Source organism: Corvus brachyrhynchos, unplaced genomic scaffold (assembly GCF_000691975.1).
Source record: "Corvus brachyrhynchos isolate BGI_N302 unplaced genomic scaffold, ASM69197v1 scaffold4, whole genome shotgun sequence".
In the NCBI taxonomy this organism is placed as follows: Eukaryota; Metazoa; Chordata; class Aves; order Passeriformes; family Corvidae; genus Corvus; species Corvus brachyrhynchos.
The window spans coordinates 6,399,439-6,419,045 of NW_008237878.1; the positions used below are offsets into that span (position 1 = coordinate 6,399,439).

The 19,607-nt window shown below is 55.8% G+C and overlaps 1 protein-coding gene across 1 annotated transcript in view; it reads left to right on the forward strand.

Moving 5' to 3' along the window:
* Positions 1-6,799: 6,799 nt before the first annotated feature.
* Positions 6,800-19,607, forward strand: part of PLXNA1 (plexin A1) — a 103,592-nt gene continuing 90,784 nt past the window's right edge. The window contains 2 exon segments of the mRNA XM_008632237.2: positions 6,800-8,146; positions 14,396-14,578. Of these exon segments, the coding sequence (XP_008630459.1) occupies positions 6,944-8,146; positions 14,396-14,578 (1,386 nt within the window). The 5' untranslated portion in view covers positions 6,800-6,943.

Below are 19,607 nucleotides of genomic sequence, written 5' to 3' on the forward strand. Positions count from 1 at the left end.
GCTTGGACAGCCCTTCCAGCAGGGGCGAGCAGCTGCCTCCTCTCGGTTTTGCACTGAAGGAGCTGATCCATTATGCTGACGCCTGTTGGAATCTCAGCCCCTCGTGTATGGTGTCAGGCCATAGTAGCAAGGTTGATGCCTGTGTCCAACATGGCTTGGGGCTGCAGCTGGGATCTGCAGGAAAAGAAGCAGCCTTGCTCTGCCCTCCCTGCCAGCTAGCAGCTCTTGGGCTGCACCCATGCTTTGATGTGTGCTCTGCCCAGGTCTGGTGGGTGAGACCCCCTTGCTGTGGGAAATTGGGATGGGATGTGCTGTGTTGGGGCTGCCCATAGGAAAGCAGAGTGTGGGCACGGCACCTCCATGGCCATGGAGATGCCTGTTAATATCAGATGCTCTTTGCCTGTGGTGCTGTGAATGAAGCCTCTTTCGGACTCTCAGAACAGGTTCCCCTGTGGTGGTGTTGCTGTGGGGGGACTTTTGGGCTCTTCCCCTTCCCCTCTCTGCCTGTCCCATTGCCAGGTGAGGCTTTGCTATCTCTCTGGGTGTCTCACTTCTCCTGGGTCAGCTTCACCTTGGGCAAATAAAACATGGGGCTGTGCTGAGCTGGGAACTCCACAGGGGAAGCAAAACTGGGACCTGAGCCATTTCCAGCTGTGAGTTCTTGGGGCAGCATAACTGAAACAGCAGAGGGGGAAGGATGGGAGGTTGATAGGGGAAGGAAAGGCACACATGGCTTGGGAAAGCTCGTTTGGAGAAGTTTTGTGGTTGTTTCAATCAGAACTAATGTGGTGGCAGTTGTGCTTGGCTCGCCACGGGACAGCACAAGTTCTGGTGTCAGCAAGGGGCCAGGCGGAAGCATGGGAATTTCAGCTTAGCTGGGATTAAACCAACCCCAGAATGACCTCCCTTTGCTGGAGTAGAGGGGGGTTCAGCAACCAGGAATCCTCCTGTGGCAGTGCTCCATTGCAAAGAGGGAGCTCTGTGGATTCCGTCTGAGATTTGGGGGAAGCACTGGTGCCAGAGAGGTGAAAATGCAGCTTGGAGAGCTGGGCTGGAAGAGCAGAATTGATCTGGGCAAGGTAAGATCATGGCTTGTGTTTGTGGCTGCCCTGGCCCAGTGAGGGATGTGGAGCAGCAGGCTGGGAAGTGAGGAGTGATGCATTATGCCCCAGGGAATGAGATCAGACAAGGGAAGGATGCTGATGGCCGAAAGATCTCTTGTTGGACTTCTCTGCTGTTGAGAGACCTTGCTTGTGGATGATCTTCTGGTCTCTGCAGGTCCAGCTGGACCAAGGTGATCTCTGCCAGCAGGGCAGGTTTTTGGGATATTTATGTGGGGCAGTGGACTGATGAGATGTCAGAATCAGAGTCTGGGAGTGCATGGGCCAAAGCCAAAGGAGATGGTGGCCTTCAGGGAATGTGGTCTGTATTTCTTTGCTCTTGAGCTGGGGTGAGATGTTATTAATTGGTGCTGATTGAGGTGGAAAAATTCACATCAGTCTGGTGTTTGAAGCCTTGAGCTGACCTGGGTGTTGATAGTAGGAATGATAGTGCCATGGCTGGTGTCCTGGTGCCTTGGGTCGGGGTCAGTCAGTCCAGGTCTGTGTACTCCTCTCTTGGCTGCAGGGAGCACAAGGGAAGGTGGGGTGCACTCTCCTCCTGGGAAGCCCAGATCCAGCATGTGGGCTGCAAACAGAAGGGCCCTCGGTGGCCCTTGTAGGGTCCCTGTACGGACTGTGATACCCAGGTGAGTTGTGGGAATAAGGCAAAGGACAGCCACAGACTCTCGCTTTGGCGTAGCTGGACAGAGTTGGGAAATATGTGTAGGGCCTCGGTCCATGCCTGGTTTCTGTGGCAGGGATAAGCAGTGCTGGCAGGACCTGCTGAGACTGTCCTCGTGTGCCTCTGTGCCTCGGGATGTTGTGGTTGCGGGGAGCCTGGGTTTCCGTATCGGAAATGCTTGTGAGCCCTTTTTGGAAGGGCTCTCTGCAGGGCAGCCTGCAGTCTCTTGGTGGTGAGAGCACGTAGCGGCTCCAGAGCTGTTCTGGAGTTCAAGCTGTTCTTGGTGTGACTTGACTTCTTGCAGAGGACCAGAGAGGGGGAATTGCGCACTTGAGAAATGCTATTTAATTTCCTCACTGCTTGTTCTTTTATGCCCCTTTTTGCTGAGGGTCAAGCTTCGTGAGCCCTTGGGCAGTAGATGGCTGCTTCTTCTTGTCACATTTCCCAGGACAAAAGAGGTTGAATTCTTTGCCCAGAAGATCCTTGCAGGGCAGGAATGGAAGCTGGGGTGGGTGGCAGGGCAGGATGGGCTCCTCAGCCCCTGCTTGGGGGAATGTCAGGAGCCTGGGAGGAAACTGAAGATTCTGAAGATATTCTTGATTGGGTGATAGTAATGGAGATTGAGGCACTGGGGCAGCTTCAGAGCCTGCCATTGATTTCATCAGGGTGTGGTTTGAGCCAGGGATAAGGTTTTTAATGATTTAACTCACAGGCTAGGGAGGGACTGAAGTCAAATAGTTTTCAATGACTGTATGCAGTGAAGGAAAGAGTTAAAGTTTAGCCTTGTTACAGCACTTGCATATGTAGTGCAGCTCTGACTTGTACCACCACCAGGCTTTCCTCATTGTTGCAAGGCTTTTCCCAGGCAGATGAACCTAAAAATACACCAGCTCTATGGTGAGGCTGCCTCTCCTGTGGCCCAAAGGCTTTTCTCTTCCCTGGATAATCTCCCCTCTCTCCCCTTTGCTAATTACTGGCAGCTCAGAGCTGGTCCCTTCTCGACTGTTTCTTATTGCTGAGAGCAGCAAGTGACTTGGAGGAATTACAGGTAAAGATGCCATTTCCCCTAAAATTGCAAAGGGGAGAAAAACAATAAAAAACGTTTAAAAATGCCATTAGATGCCATTTCCCCTTCTGTGGGTCGGTTACTTGGTGGTTTTCAATCCCATGCTTTCTCTCCTCCAGCCTCTCTTGCAAAAGTGCAAGGCTGTGAAGCTCTTGGTGTGCTTTGCTGGGAGTGAACCTGCTGGGGTCCTGTCGATGGAAGAGCAGGGATGGCAGGCGGGTCTGTGAGTGCCAGATATGCACCTCTGCTTGTCTGCATGTTTTAAACCCTGTCTGCGGGTATTCCCATGAGAGCTGCTGCTTTGTAGGCTAGTGCTGACTCTTGGACTTGCTGCCCGGATGAGTGGAGAGCTGGTCCTTAATGCTCTGTCCAGTCTTTGCCTTTTAAGGTTAGTTTTTCCATCCCAGTACTCCTGCTTTGTGCTATCAAAAGTGATGATTGTTTTCCCAAAGTGTGATCTCCCATCCCAAACACAGGTTTTTGGGCATATTGCAGGACCCGGGAGCTCTCAGCCTCGGGGGATGAGTGCTGCTGCCCCTTGCCACCTCTCCAGCAGCCAGCAACTGGGGCAGTGGCATCTGTGGGGCACGTCCATGGCTTGTTGCTGAAAGGCTTGTTGGAAGCTGGGATGTGTGAGTGTTGGCTGTGCTGAGGTGGGTGACCCCCATCCAAGTCTTGCAGCGGCTGCAACCATCTCAACGTGACCAATTTGAGGTGAAACCGTGAGCAAATGTCCTTTCCAGTGGGGGATGAAAGGGGTTGGGGCAGATTTGGCTCTTGTGCTGGCTTTGTTTCTGATGGCAGGTTTCCTGCTATAAATAGATGTATGTATATATATATATATATACATATACGTGTGTGTGTAAATCAAAACACAAGCCTGTGGTGCTGTCTGGCTGGTGGTGTGGCCCCACAGTGGGGTGAGCCCTAGGGATGCTCAGTGCTGCAGATGCTCTGCACTGCATCACTTGCTGCCCAGCAGCACAGCAGGGTGTGTTTGCAGTCCCACTCTCCCAGTTGGCACACATGCATCCGGGCTGGGGTGTATTATTTTATTGCTGCCTGTTTCAGGGCAGGGCTCGGCTCCAGGGTATCTGCCTGGGGTTTTCCGTGCCTTTGGACTGCACTGGAGGTGTTTGTGCTGCGGGTCTTGCTTCTCGGTGGTGGCAGTCGTATGGTGGCCCTGGATTTCGTCCCCCCAGGGGAAGGTGCTACTTGACTGCAGCCCCAGGGGGTTTGGGTGCCCTGTGGTTTAAAGAATGTACCAGTGGAGCAGCTGCCCTGCCTTAGCTGCACTGTGACCTCTCCATGGGACTTGGAGGCTGTGTGACTGCAGGGAGATGCCCTTTGGCTGCTCCTCCCATGGGCAGGGAGCAGGGGCTGTGCCACCACCCATATTCCAGTGCAGAGCTGCCTGCACTGTGGTGGGCTTGAGCCCTGCTTTAGTTCAATCCAAAGTTCGGGAACCCGTATCACTGAACCCTGAAGAAAGTAGACAAACTAGCCATTTGTGCTGTTTAATTTTTATTAATTGCTGCTGATGGTTTTGAGCAGGACTGGACGAAACCACCACTGGTGTCAGGTCACTAGGACGAGATATTGCTGCTGTAGTATATTTAGGAGCAGAAGTCTCTGAGGAGCTCTGCAGAGTGTCATCTCTCAGCTCGCCCCAGCTCTGCCTCACTTTGCTCTCGTTCCAACTTCTGATTTGCAGTTCCCTACGTTAATTTGGGAATCTCCTGTTGGGCTTTCTAGCCCTGGTTTGTGGCAGCAGCTCGACCTCTAGTTCTCTCACCCACTTCCTGAAATAGAAGCAATGAATCACAGAAATGCACCAAGAAAGCATGTTTCCTGTCATGCTCTCTCGTCCTGGCAGGAGATGCTCTGGTTGGCATCCCCACGCTGCACCAATCTCCCACTGTCACCTTCCCCATCTTCCCCATTCCTTCTCTCCTTGGCATGTCACTGACACATGAATTTGGTGTCGGTGCTGGTCTCCTTGCCAGGCAGCCACTATGCTGTTCCTGAGGGGCTCAGCTGCATGGGAGCAGTGGCTTGGTGACAGCTGTGCCAGTTTCTTGGGGTGGGAAACCACTCTCTGGTTTCTGTCAGGAAACCCCAGTGTCTGCAGCTGCTGGGCTGTGGCTTTCTGGGCTAACCAGTGGGTTTGTGCTGACAGCACCACTCGGTCCCCCATCAGTGTGGTTTGGGGCTAATAAGCTCTGATCCGGGGTGCTCGTGGTTATTCTCTTACCAACAAGCTCAGAAAAATGAAGATTCTGGGCAGTGTCAGTGTCTTCTGGGAGTGCTCTTGCTCTGACAGTGTTGTGACTACCTACTCCTTGCTGGGAGGCTCCCAGTGTTGAAAAGGTGTTAGGAATGGGTGATTGGGACCATGGGGATGATTTGCAGGGCTGGTGCTTTGGTTGTCTCCACACCCATGGAGCTTTGTGGCACCTGGATTTGGTCTCAGTGTTGCTTATATGCTGTTGTCCAAATATCCCTTGAGACTGTTGCCTTGGAGGTGGATGTGTTGGGAAGTCAAAGAGAGCAGGGTGCAGAGCATGTGGGCAGAGGCAGATCTGCAGAGAGGGTTTGGAAGTGGTGCAGAAGCTTTTCCCAACGTAGCTGGGGCCCAGTGGAGCTGGCAGGGCTGCAGGGGTGGCTAGGGCTGGGCTTGCTGTGCAAAAGTAGAGGGGGGGTCTTTTTGGGAGTTGGAGAAGGGGGAAAAAAGTTTCTCCCTTTCATTAGACCTCTCCCAGTCTGGCTCTGTGGCTTGGGAGGGGAGCAGCAGAAGTGAAGGATGCCGTGTGGAATGTTGGGGTACCTGTATGGCTCACTGCTGGCTCAGTGATGATGCAGCCCCCCAAGGTTTGCATGTGGCCTAGCTGGTGGGTCCCACAGCCCTGCCAGGAGCAGGATGCTGAGGCTGGGGCAGTGTTCAGCCCCACACAGCCCTGCTGATACGGCAGCTGGCTGCCCTCTGACACCCTGCCTTGCCCGGACTGGGATCTGGCGAGCTGCCAGTCACCGAGGGCCATATTTCCTACCTGTGCCACTCCCTGCTGGGGATCCTCTCAGAGGTTATCCTGGGCTGAGTCAGAGATGGACGATAAGGAGAGGGAGGAGAGAGAGGCTCTCCTCCTCCTCCACTGCCTTTTGAAGCGGCTTATCTGCACTGGCTGGGAAGCTGAGCTGGTGTCCCAGCTGGGGTGGATGGGCTGTGTGCTGGCAGGGGGGTTTGCACAACCTCACGCTAGTCCAGGGGTGCTTGTGCCTGTGTGGGGAGGGTGGATGGAGAGGACAGGGATGGGGTATAACAGAGGGGCTGCTGAACTGATGCAGAGAGCAGAGCTGTGCGTTGCTTTCCTGTGGCCATCTCCTCCCCGCTGCTGGGATACCCCACTGGTGTGGGGGTATTTGGCTGGCTCCCCACTGCTTTGCTGCTCTATGCTGGTGAGCCCCAGCTGTGGCACAGCAGCAGGCAGAGCATTCCATTCCCCCTGTGTGTGCCCCCTTGTTCCTCTGGAGCCTCTCAAACCAACTGCCTCATGTCTGGCTCTGTGTTTTCTAATGCACAGAAATGGCAGAAGGACAGGCTTGTCCTTGCCATGCCTGCTTGCTCCCTCCAGCCCTTCCTGCCCGTGACCCTCGTGGCAGGCAGGTGGCAGGAAGAGGGGCAAATGCTGGGGCTCTTGGCTCGCTCGCAGCTCCTTGAAAAGGTGCTTTTGAGATCCTCCTCTGTGCAGGGGCTTGGGCTGTGTGTGCTGCTCACTGGGATTTTGCATCTGTTCCCAGCACCGCTGTGGAGTGGGATTGGGGCAGCAGGCCAGGGTCTCTTCTGCCTGCTAGAAAATGTGAAGCAGCAGAGTCTGCTGGGTGGGATGGAACATGCTTGGGACTGTGCAGGAAAGCCTCCTAACCCCACTTTTCTTGTCTTTCTACCTCTAGGGCTGACTGGACCGGCCGTGCTCACGATGCCCTGAATGCTGAGCGCAGCGGAAGCAGAGGAGACTGTGTCCCGTTAGCTCCTCCTCCCTCCCTCATCCCTTTAGTTTGGGTTTGTTTCTATTTATTTTGTGGCTGGGTTTGGGCATGGCCTTGGCTGGATGTGAGGCTACTGCAATGTGGCTCCTTTGGCTCAAGCACCACTTGTCCATCCACATTTGGACCTTGCTGCTCTTGGGGAGCACCTGGCTACCGCTGGCGGAAGGCAGCCCCAAATCTCCCTTTAGGACTTTCCCGGTTACAGACTGGAGCTTGACGCACTTGGTGGTCCACAACAAAACCGGGGAGGTCTACGTGGGGGCTGTCAATCGGATCTACAAGCTCTCCAATAACCTCACACTCCTGCGGACCCACGTGACGGGGCCCGTGGAGGACAATGAGAAGTGTTACCCTCCGCCCAGTGTCCAGTCCTGCCCACATGGGCTGGTCACCACCAACAACGTGAACAAACTGCTGCTGGTGGACTACTCGGGGAATCGGCTGATTGCCTGCGGCAGTGCCTCCCAGGGGATTTGCCAGTTCCTGCGGCTGGATGACCTCTTCAAGCTGGGTGAGCCCCACCACCGCAAGGAGCACTACCTCTCCAGTGTCAATGAGTCGGGCACCATGTCTGGTGTCATCATCGAGGTGCTGAATGGGCAGAACAAGCTCTTTATTGGGACGCCCATTGATGGGAAGTCCGAGTACTTCCCCACCCTCTCCAGCCGCAAGCTGATGGCCAATGAGGAGAACGCAGAGATGTTTGGCTTTGTCTACCAGGATGAGTTTGTCTCCTCGCAGCTCAAAATCCCCTCGGATACACTCTCCAAGTTCCCCACCTTTGATATCTACTACATCTACAGCTTCAGCAGCGAGCAGTTTGTTTACTACCTGACCCTGCAGCTGGACACCCAGCTCACCTCTCCTGACTCCACTGGGGAGCAGTTTTTCACCTCCAAGATCGTCCGCCTCTGCGTGGATGACCCCAAGTTCTACTCCTACGTGGAATTCCCCATTGGCTGCGTGCAGGACGGCATCGAGTACCGCCTGATCCAGGACGCCTACCTGACCAAGCCTGGCAAGGCTTTGGCCAAGTACCTGGGCATCTCAGAGCAGGAGGATATCCTCTTCACCATCTTCTCCCAGGGCCAGAAAAATAGGGTTAAGCCTCCCAAGGAGTCTGTGCTCTGCCTCTTCACGTTGAAGAAGATCAAGGATAAAATCAAGGAGCGTATCCAGTCATGCTACAGAGGGGAAGGGAAACTCTCTCTGCCCTGGCTCTTGAATAAGGAGCTGGGCTGCATCAACTCGGTAAGTTCTTTACGCAAGCCAGACTGTTTCTGGCTGCTGGTGGTGGTCTCTGGCTGGACCTTTCCCAGTACTTTGACCTGAGCTGTGTTTTCCCAGTGGGAAGGACTGGTGCCATTGGGGCAGGGTGCTCAGTTTGCCTTGTAGCATTCCTTGAGGAAATCACAGCTTTGTGATGGGTCAGCTCTCTGGATTTGGGGTGCAGCAGTGCCCATGGAGAGCCTCAAAGAAGGGGCCCCATGCTGACAGAGGGGCCTGTTTCTGATGTCCCTGCCCTGTGGATTTGAGCAGTGTCAGTGAGTTGGGCTGGGATGGTGGGATGCTCAGGCCTCAGGGCAGCTCTGCTGTGGAGTCCCTTGCAGATGGCACATGTGGGTTTGTGAGTGTTGGGTCACCTGGGACTTGGCAGTGGCCAAGCAGCAGGATGTGTGGGACAGGGAGCACAGACCTGATGGAGGGAGGTGGGGAGGCTGGTGGTCCCAGCAGAAGTTGGTCAGATGTTCAGCATGGAGGGACCACATCCTCTCCATGGGGTGCTGGGAGAGCACAAGGCGCTGTCAGAGGTGGCTTTTGAGAATGGCCAAGGCAAACTGTCATCCAGAGGTGCAGGAGGTGAGTGCTGCTATCCTAGAGCAGTGATTCCCAAGTGAGGGAGCACTCCCCTCTGTCCCCAGAGAGGTGTTTTCCTGCTTGGTTCTCACCCAGGTGCATCTGCTCCCTGCTGGTGTCTCACCTGCTCAGTGTGGGACCTTTGAGTGGTGGTGGGCAGGGGACCTCCCTGCTTGGCTCTCTGGTTTGTTTTCTCATTGAACTGTTACTGTGTTCTTTTCTGGGCAATGTTATAAACCACAAGTAGTTGCAGGAGGCTACAACTCCCTGTGATGGAGAGGTCATAGGCTGGATAGTCCCCAAGTAGGGTCAGATACGGGGCTGAGGCAGGCTTGGGGTGCTGCTGTGTGTGTTTGGGAGGGTCTGGTGGAGGTCCTGACCCACCTGCTATCACCCACCTGCCCCAAGCCCCGCTTGCTGGTGTTCAGCACCCATCACCAAGCCCCTAGCCTTGCTCAAGCAGGGATTTGGGTGCAGGCAGGGAGGCAGGGGTGTCCCTGTGGAGCAGCCCTGCCTTCTCTCCCACCGTCCTTGCTGCTGCTCTGGAGGAGACAGCTAACAGCTGCCTGACAAAGTAAAGGGTTTGCTGTCAAGAGCGCTGGGCTCGCAAATCAGATTTTGGCTTTGAACTAATTCAATTTTGCTGGAAAATGATGAAATCGTTACACGGCTGCCTGTTGGGTCGCGCAGCTGCTGGCTCGGCGGCGGAGTTGCTCGCTGCTGCCTCCCGCACTCCCGGCTCTCCTCTCCCAGTGCCCCACTAATGCCACGTCCCCTGGGCTTGGGGAGGCTGCTCTGCCCCCCTGCACTCCGAGGATTGTTTTAAACTCTGAGGGTCCTGGGACTGCTACCTGGTGGCCAGCCCCTGGGAGTAAGTGGATCTCAAGGTACTCTCTGGGTCCTGCAGATGTGGCTCGTGGGGTGGAAGGATGTGTGTCGTGATGGGGAGGCTCCTGCTTTTGTATGGGTTAGGCTGGGGAGTGGCACCCTCCCCCAGGGGAGCCAGGTGGTGTTTTCTGTCCCGGTCCTTCTCCAGCTGCCAGGCAGAGTGGGGCAAGACATGACTGGATCGTGAGTCAAGCCCTCAGCTCCTTGCTGTGTTAAGCACAGGCAAAACCAGACCACTTGAAGCATGTACCCTCTTTCTGGCAGGAATTTCTGTGCCCCTAAACAGAATAAAGCCACCTCTGGGGTGAGTCATGGCAGTGGCAGATTTCTTGGTGGTGAGGACTGGCCAGAAAATAAAGGGCATGCTGGCTTTTTTATTTCGAAGGAGGCAAAATGTAATTGCTCAAGTCAGTAGTTGCTTGGAAATTACACCCCATCCATATGGAAAATGTGCAAGGAGCCCTCTTGCTCTGCTCTTTCATGGCAGTAAGGGGCTGAGGCTGGTCTGTTCTGGAGGAGGTTTTGCCAGCACTGCACTCCCAGACCTCGAGCAGTGCAGGGCCAAGGGATGCTCATCCCCAGCACTGCAGGGGGATTCTCTGATTCTCCAGAGCTGGTGCTGGAGCTGGGAGGAGAGGCTGCCAGGCAGCTCAGGAGATGTTAGTGATGCCTCACCAACACTGGTGAGTGGAGCGAATTCCTCCCTCCCATTTCTCTCTCCCTCCCTCTGGGATCCAGTGATCTGGAAGTGGGAAGGGGAGTGAAGCTGGCTCTGCAGGGAGGCTCCTCACACTGGTGCACTCAGACCTGAGCATGTACTTCCAAAAGCAGCAGAGGCATCTTGTGGAGGCACCCAGGCCATTTCCCTGTGCCAGCCCTGCTGCCTAAATCGCCCCTGAACCTCTCCAGAGGCTTTGCTGCTCCCAGTGTTTCACTGAGAGGGGCTTGGTGTTGTGTAGCCAGGCTCTTTTCTTCCCCTGTGCAGTGCAGGGCTCAGAGGTCTTTGTGCCTGTGGCCAGATGTGCTCAGTGCATCTGCCCAGTGCTCCTGTCCCCAAACTGGGGGGAACAAGGGCTGGGAAAGGGCAGTGGGCTGAAGCTGGAGTGCAGAGGTTGCAGCAGGGAGTTCCCGGAGCCCTTGACTCCCGGGCTGGCAGTGTGGGCAGAGACAGTGTCTGGAGCCAGCAGGATGTGGGCATCAGCTTTCCCTGGGCTACCCCAGGGAGAAAATGAGTTTTGACTCCTCAGTAAGGCTTGCTGCCCAGCTTGCTGGCACAGGGCAATGGCTGGTGACAAACTGGCTGAAAGTGGGCCAGGATAAGCCAAATCCTTTCCGGGGCAGCCAGAGAAATGCAGGTGGTAACAAACTGTACCACACTGGGATTATTCCTGAGCAGCGATTAATGCACAAAAAGACTGGCATCCCAGCCTGGCACTTAGTACCAGCCTCCTGTAACCTCCTCCCTGGCTCTTTGCATCCCTCCACATCCTCCATCGCAGGCCCTGGAGATGCACAGGGGGATGGGGTGAGCCTATAATGGTGTTAACTGGCGAATTACTGGCTAATTAATAATGCTGAGTGATGCGAGCCTTGTCGTGCTGTCTGCTCCCTCATTGCTTTCGTAAGTGGGCTTGAAGGGAGGCAATGAGACAAGGCATATCAGGAGACACCCGCTCCTGCTCGCTTGGTGCTGTGGGCCTGCTTCCCCGCTCCTTCAGGTCCCTTTCCCCAGGAAATCCGAATTTCCTGATCCTGTTGTGAGGAGGCAAAAAGTAGTGCTGGGAGAGAGAAGACTGCTGTGCTGTGCAGATAGCAGCCTGGGGTGTCTGAGCCAGGGGCAATAGAGAGGGGTGCCAAAGGAAAGCACGGAAATAAAAGCAAAAGATAAAAATAATTAAAAAAACAGCCCAAGAACCCCCAAAAGAAACACCCCCCCTTGCAGTAGGCTGAAGGTCCCTGCAAAAACCCATGCAAATGCGAGAGTGGGCAGATCCCGACGCCTCCTGCAGATCCCAGTGTCTCCTGCAGATCCCAGCATCTGCGGGCTGAAACGCTCCAAGGTCACTGGCCCTCGCGTGCCGTGGTGCGTGTCGGTCCCTGCCAGCACTGGCTGGGGGACAGCTGTCCCTCTGTCCATCCTTCCCTCCGTCCCTCTGCCTTGCCTCTCCCCACAGCCTGCATCTGCCAGAGATGTCGGTGGGTTCCGTAACCCCGGCACTGCCGCCCTTGGCCCGACCTCTCTGTGCTGCCTGCGCTTCCCTAACGAGGCAGTTTGCTGTTAATGAGCTAATTGTTGGCGTAATTATTTATCGAGGTGGTGTCAGCATGGCGGCGGCGGGAGCTCCTCGGTCCCAGAGCGCAGCTGTATTTGTCATCTCCCAGAGAGTATGTTGAGACAAAGCAGAGAGCAGTAAACACCATAAACATCTCTCCTCTTGCATATTCAGCAGCCGCGCGGGTGGGGAAGCTGCAGATTGAACTCAGAGGGAGCAGAATCTGCACTCCGGAGTGCCAGGGCTTGAATACCTTCGTGGCATTGCCGTTAACCCTTCTGCTACTGCAGATGTCTGGGTGGAAGGTGCTGGGGTTTGTTTGGGCTGTGGGTGACAGAAGTTTTTCCCCAGCAAAGCACCTGAGAAATCCCGGATATTTGGATGGGAGCTGTGTATCGGCTGGAACATCGCTCACATCTCGCTCTGTGATTAGGAAGATGATTTTCTAGGATCTGCTCTTTTAAAATTCCTAGCCTCGTAATGCAGAGGAGGATGCTTAGTATGTGTGTTGGCCAATGGATAGGAGAGGGCAAGGCTGGCATTCAGAGGATGAGTGGGGAGGTTGTGATTTCCCTTCCCTTTTTTTCATGTGGTTGCAGAGACGCGTGGTGCCCCATGTTCCTGTTTTGGAGATCCCCGCATCTCTCATGACTGGCTATAGGAGTTCCCCCAGTTCGGGGAAGGATGAGCAACAGTCAGGCGGGGAAGGGAGTTGATCTTTGTCTGTACATTAACTCAACACCCAAACCCCAAAGTTAGAGTGACTGAAGGAGCCGCCCAGCATCCCCAAAGTGCCTGGGGAGGCTGAATGTGACTGGTCCTTCCCTGTTGGAAGGCTGGCACAGCACTGAGTTCCTGCTGCAGCAGGGAGTTGCACCACTGGCCTTGGAGCTGAATGGTGGCATGGTGAGGAGGGCGAGCAGCCTTGCCATGGCTGTGGGAGGCTGATGCCATTGTAGCTGCGAGTGTATTGTGCTGGGGCATGGAAAAGTGCTGTGTTTTCTCCCCTCCACATGGGTGACTGTGGGTTGTTGGTGGGAGCCGGTCCGGGCTGATCCTTGCTTCCCAGGCAGTGATGAGTGGGAATTACAGAGCTCTGTGCTGCCCTTGCGTACGTGGAGCTCGGCATTTTCCCATATGCTCCGTGCACATGCGGTATGGATTTAAAACCCCTTGGGGACTGGCATGCATTTGGAGCCTGCTGCTTGCCAAAAAACCTCTCTCCCCTTTAAATTCAAAATTATATAAGGAACCTTGTGAAGTGGAAGAATCCCGTGACCGGAGCAGGCTGTCTCCCTGTCAGCTGTGCCTGCCTTGCCGCTCTACCCTCCTGCACCCAGGCTCGCTGCCACCCTTGGGGATTTGGCAAAGCCCTTCACTGCCTGGGACAGAACAGGGATTTTGCTGGTGCTGTGTGACCATGTGAGGCTGTTGCCTCGTGGGGGAACACTGAAAGGCCCATGTGCCCCCCAGGCCAGACAGCCGTGGCCAGGGTCTGTTGTTCCGCTCAGCAGGTCAGGGTGAGGATGCTCGAGGTAGAGGTGAGTGCTGTGGAGCTGGTCCTGGTCCCACTGCCCTCCCTGCAACTCAGCTTTCACAGGGGTCATCCCTCTGCCTTTGCCTTGCCCATCCTTGGACTGTCCTTGCTGGAGGTCCCTGCTGTCACGGCCTTGAGAGTGGAGAGAGGCCAGTGCAGCCCTGCTTCTGCCTCTCCCTGGGCAGAGCTTGCAAAAGCTTCTCCCAGATGTGTGGGCTCCCTCTGAACTGAGGAGGCAGCTGGCGGAGCCAGGCGCCTTGTCTGGGGCAAGGCAGCATGGAAAAAATGTGGGGATTTCCCAAAGACGTTCCTGTGGGAGGAGGAACAGGGCTGGCAGGTGGGTAGTGTGTTTGCTGGAGGCTTTGCTATGTGAAGTGAGGCTCTTCCAGGAGGCCTGACTTGTTTGCCTTGGCATGGCCTTGTCTGGGAATTGTTTTGTCTTTGGGGGAAGGCTGGGGTGCAGGATTCAGACCCTCCTGCCTTGCTGCCAAGCTGGTTTTTTTTTTAAGCTTAGTGCTGGGATGAGGAGGAGAGAAATGTGTGTGTGCTGGGGAGCTTCTGCTGACATCCCACGTGTCTGAGATGGCACTGGTAGGGATGGAGGGTGGAGTAGGGATGCTGGGCTGGCTCATGCTGGGTTTGTAAGTGCTGCTCTGTAGGATGCAGAGGACAGAGAGCCGTGGTCTTGGCCTGCAAAGCCTGTTCAGATGTAAAGAGGGCCTGCATGCAGTGGATCTGAAAAAAAAAATCAGGGGTGAGGGAATGTTAGGGAAACATCAACTCATGCCTTCCCTTGGCTGGTGAGGTGGGATGGCTGTGGTAGGGCGCTGCCAAAGGTGCTGTAACTGTGGGGTGAAGGTGGGAGATCGCTGATTGCTGTCTGGGAGGTCCAACACGTCAAGGCATTGGCAAAAAGCTCATCTCTCCTCTGCTTTCTTCCAACAGCCGCTGCAGATCGACGACAATTTCTGTGGCCAGGATTTTAACCAGCCGCTGGGCGGGACTGTCACCATCGAGGGGACCCCACTCTTTGTGGATAAAGAGGATGGGATGACCTCGGTGGCTGCCTATGACTACAGAGGACAAACTGTTGTCTTTGCAGGCACACGGAGCGGGAAGATCAAAAAGGTAGGAAAGGCCTCAGTGATGCTGATGGGTAGGGACTGCTTGCCTCACTGGCCCTTTGTGGGGTACAGGTCAGGCTGTGCCTCCATAATAGAGTGACTTGATGTATTTGGGGTAGTGTGCAAAGGGCTGGGGAGGGACAATTTCCCCTTGCTTCTCTCTGCCAACTGAATTTACAAAACCTCTGCCTTTTGGAAGGGTTATATCATAAGGAAGTAGAGTCCTTGCTGATGGTTGATCAGAGCCCATCCTGTCATGTCTCGGGGGCAGGTGGGCCTGCCCTGGAGCTGCCACGAGGCAGACTCTGTCCGTGTGGATCCTCTGTCCATCTGGCCTTGTCATTGACCTGGGCAGGGTGGGCAGAGGTGGGTGCTGACGGCTCCAGCCCTGCGAGGGGGAGACTTCACTTCCTGTACCCCACCACAGCACAAAAGGCTGCTTGTTGGTGGCAATTAGCAAATAGCTCCATGCGTTCCTTTCTCTGCCTGCATCTCCACAGGGCACGGATTTCCTGTTATCATAACATCATGCCTGTAATTACTGCTGTACATGCCCTGTATAAACATAGCTGCCATTAACACATCCTCAGCCAGGGAAAGGCCGCATGAAGGTCCTGGTAGGGTCCCTGCTATGGACCAGAGCTTGGCTGAGGGGTTTGACCTGTCCCTCTGTGACTTGTGAGGTGTTCCAGCACTGTCTTGGTCACAGCATTCTGCATTTTTGCTATGTCTCCTGCTCTGTGCTGGCCAGGGTGCCCTGCAGGAGGCAGGGTGGTTTCCCTGGCAGAAATCTGGAGCAGGATGCCATTGTGTAGTCCCCATATGTCCTACTCGCTCTGCCCCTGTTACCCCAGGACCCCTGACAGACTCACCTGTACCCCTGCCTATTAGCAGTGTTTTTGGGGCACGGGCAGCACATGTTGGGATGGGGAGCAGGAGGGAGGGGTTCTCTCTAGCCCCACATCTTCTGCTTTGCTTTCTGGAGTCCTTGGAGGGGTGCAGAGTGGCAGCAGGGCTGTGGGGATGGAGGCAGCTTGTCCTCCCTTCCGGATCGATGAGGGATCCAGAGGGACTGGTGTCATGTTGCTGCTGGCTGCTCCTGCCGCTGGGCTCCAGATGGGAGCTTTTAGATGGGGATGGGAAGGAAGGAGCATGTGGGAGGAGGGTTCAAAAAGCCACAGCAACAGTGTTACACCTCTAGTTCCTCAGTTATCTAGAGGGGCTGGTGGTTGGCTTTTAGACAGCAAATTGGATTTTTCTTCTAACTGCTTTTTTCAGTTTTTCCCTGGTCTTTGCACCTTCAGAGCCATTTGGAAGGGGTCATCTAGGCTGGGTGCCTGGTTGGTGGGTGGGCTGCATGCTGCAGCCATGGCTGTGGCCAGAACTTGATGCCCAGGTGTGGTTTGAGCATCCTCCTTCCCTGCAGGGTTTTCCCAAGCTTTGTTTTTCCTAATTTTAAACTTGGTGCCCCAAAGAGCTGGTGTGGCTCTCTGGCCCTGCAGGGCGTGAGGACATGGAGCTGCTGAGACTGAAGAGATGGGTCTCAGTCCTGTCTCTGCGCTGGAATGCCACGTAGGTTTTATAGGCTCATCCTGCCCGGAGCCCCCAGATCCCCTGGGGTTGCAGAGCTCTCTACTGGCGGCATGGGAGCACTTTGCAGGCTCCAAATCCTGCGCCACGAGGTCCTCTCCTTGTCCCTGCAGTGACCTTGAGGTGGGCAGCCCAGCCCTCCTGCGGCAGGGGCTGCCTGGCTGCCCAGCAAAGCGCTGCCTCAGCAGCTACCTGATCCTGCTGCCTGGCTGCCAGGCCGGAGGCAGGGGAGGGTGAGGAGGGGCTGCTGACCTGGCTTTGAGTGGAACCAGTGTGTCCCCAGCCAGGAGATGTGATACCTGGCAGGGGGTCAGCAGAGTGTAGCCAAGGTGGCTCCTCCAGGCAGAGAGGGTGTGTGGGGGAGTAGCACGGTGTCGGGGGGTGCATCCTTCAGCAGTGCTTGCAATCCCTCTGCTTTTAAGCTGTTGGTGTTTCCCACCGTCCCCTTGGCAAACACCCACACTAGGCTTGGTGCAGCCTGCCAGCCCCCCCACCCTTTCCAGAAGCCCTGGCATCTCCTTTGGGAGAGGAAGGGCTGTCCCCACAGCTGGGTGCCCTCCTCCCCACCCCCAGGAGCCCTGTAATGGATGCTGCTCTGCTGAGGGGCACCGATCTCGCCATCTGGGCCGGGGTAAGGTCAGGCCAGAGTCAGTGCTGCGTCTGGCTTTTCCTTGGATGGCAGCTCCCATGCCCAGCATTTGTCCAGACTGTTGCATGCAGACAGAGCCTCCCTTTGTCCCCCCCAAAAAGCCCCGCGAGCCTGTGGCTGCCCTGCAGCCTCTCCCCAGCCCTGCCACCAACAGTTGCTGCTGCGAGGGCAGGGTGCTGGGCAGCACCTGCTGCCACCACAGCTGCAGGGAGACCCCAACTCCAGGGGGGAGGAAGGATCCTGTAGGCAATGTCAGATTTGCAAAACTGTCTGCAGGACAGGGGCTGTGGGCTGGAATGGGGAGGCAGCAGGGGGATGGAGATCACAACCCCTGGGATGCTGAGCGGGCTGCAGCAGCGGAACCCATGGCAGCCCAGTCTCAGCTTGTCCTGCAGCATTACCAGGCAGGCAGTTATCTTTGGCTGATCCTGAGTTATGTGGAGAGGCCAGGCTTGGAGAGCCCTTGGTCCCGCGTGCTCGCTGTCCTCTGTGCCAGCAGTCATGGGACTGGGGCACTCAGGGAATTCCAGCCGTGCCCAGGTGAACAATGCAGGGATGGGTTCCAACGCTGCTGGAGCTAGCACTGAGCCACTTCCTCTGTACTCCTGAGCTGGCACGGCAGGGACCTGGCCTTGTACCCTATAGTCTGAGAATGCTGTGGATGGGGAAGTGACATGGGGACGTGAGCCATGAGCATGCTGCAGCAGGGATGTCAGGGGATGTTTTTGAAAGGGAAATGAGGCTTGCTTCCTAATGCTTGGGTTTTTCCTGGAAACCACCTGTCCTCAATTGGCAATCTTTTTATTAGGCAGTTATCGTTTTCCTAGGTTGTCTTTTCTATTTTTTGGGTGGATAGGAAGCTGTGTGTATGATTGCAATGGGAGTGCTCAGTCATGTGCTGGAAAGGTACATTTGACACTGCACCCGTGTCAGCTCTTGATGTGTGTGCCAAGGACTTGATTTTGGGTGTGCTTGAAGTGTTGTATGGAGGGAGGGAGGGAAGAAGGATGGCACTGGAGGGGGTGTGCTGATGGTGCAGCCCCCTCCCAGTAACTGCACCATGCTGGGCTGGAGGCTGGAGCAGTGGGACATTCTGGGAGGTGCAGCACAGACCCGGCTTCCCTCCTTTGCTGCTCTGCTCCTCGTTACGCACACAGCACCGCCTTGGGGCTCTGCTGAGCTCAGTGTAGCCCTTGTGGGTTGACCCAGTTTTGGGTGCTGTCTGGTTATTTTTGGGGGGATGAGCTGAGTTCCTCTCTCAAAGCAGCCGGTGGCTCTCTGCCCACAGCTGTCCCTGGCTGCTGTGGACCAGGGAGGCTGTGAGCTGTCCCTGCTGCCACAGCCCTGCAGGAGATACCCAGCACCTCTGGGGATCCAGGTGCTGGAGATCCCTAAGGCAGGAGTGATTGTAGAACAGTGCAGCCAGTGCATCCCAGCCAGGACAGCATCGCACTACACATCCCTTGCAGCCAGCTGAGCTCTCATTTTTGGAGGATTATCTGTCTCCCCAGTCACCACCGCAATCCCTGTAGCTCCCTGTTCTGTCCTGGAACGGGCTGGCCTTGGGCATGAACACATCATGTCTCCGTTGGGAATCTGCTCCCCGCCTGGGGCTTGCGCTTGCCACGGCTTGTTTATTCTCTCCCACAGAAAGCACAGCTGAACTGGGCCTATGTCTGGCTGATTTGGTTTCACTTCTTTGATAAAAATAAAAATAATAATCTCTTCACACTGTGGGTTATCCCCATCCCTAGCAACAGGACGTGGTGCTCCTCTCCTAGCCTGGGGAGGGTTGAGGGGCTCCACGGCAGCTCCCTGTCCTGCTGTGGGCAGGGAGATGAGGGTGCTTTGGGGGGAGCAGATTTGGCAGCCTATGGAGGCACCCCCTTTGAGTTCTCTAAAAGCTTTGGATTAAGGATGCTTCAGTGTGCTCACAACCCTTGGTGTGTCTGGACAGAAAATAGGTGCTGTGGAGAGGGGGAGTTGCTGACTGGGGCCTTTTTGGGATTTCCCTGTTGCCTGCTGGCTCCCTTCTACCACAAAACCCCCTGTGTGTTTGCCTCCTGGGGATGATGCATGACCTGATCGTGGTCTATGTGAGGTGGGAGAAGCAGCCGTCAGGCTCCCTGCCCACCCTGCCAGTCCCTGTCCCCACGGATCCTTTCTCATCACCCTCTCTTAGTGCTCAGGGTAAGCAGCTCTGGCTGAAAAGGGGCCCTTTGTGTCTCGGCGCGTGAAATCCGGCTCCCAGAGTGCGCAGGAAGGCTTGGCCCGCCTCGTGACCCTGCTGCTGGCTATCCTACTTACTGCCTGTGCCTTGGCTGGCTTTTCTTTTGGGGTGTGTGAGGGGGACACAGGACAGATTTGGGGCATGAACCCAGCCCTGGCCCTGGCGGTGTCAGCCGGTGACCCCTGCGGACTCCCCAGGCATCGACCCCTGCGCAGCCCCTGGAAATCCTCTCCTGCCCATGTTGCTGCCTCTTCCCAGCTGGCTGCCCGGCACAAGGGCCTTTTGTTCCTCCTGCCTCTTCCCTCTGCCCTCTCCTGCTCTGTCCCCATCTCATCCTCTGGAGACCCCTAACCCCCTCCCCACACACATACAGCCCCCGTGGGCGCCTGCACCCAGCCCCGTGAGGGAGATGCGCTCCTCGGAGCATGCGCCCGTGCCTCTCCCCAATCAATGGCAATAATTTTATTGGCATGACAAGGTAGCCGACGGTTGCCAAAGTGAATCCATCAAATACCTCTTGGCGGCTCCCCGCCCCCTCTAGAGCTCTCGCTGGAGTCGTTAAGC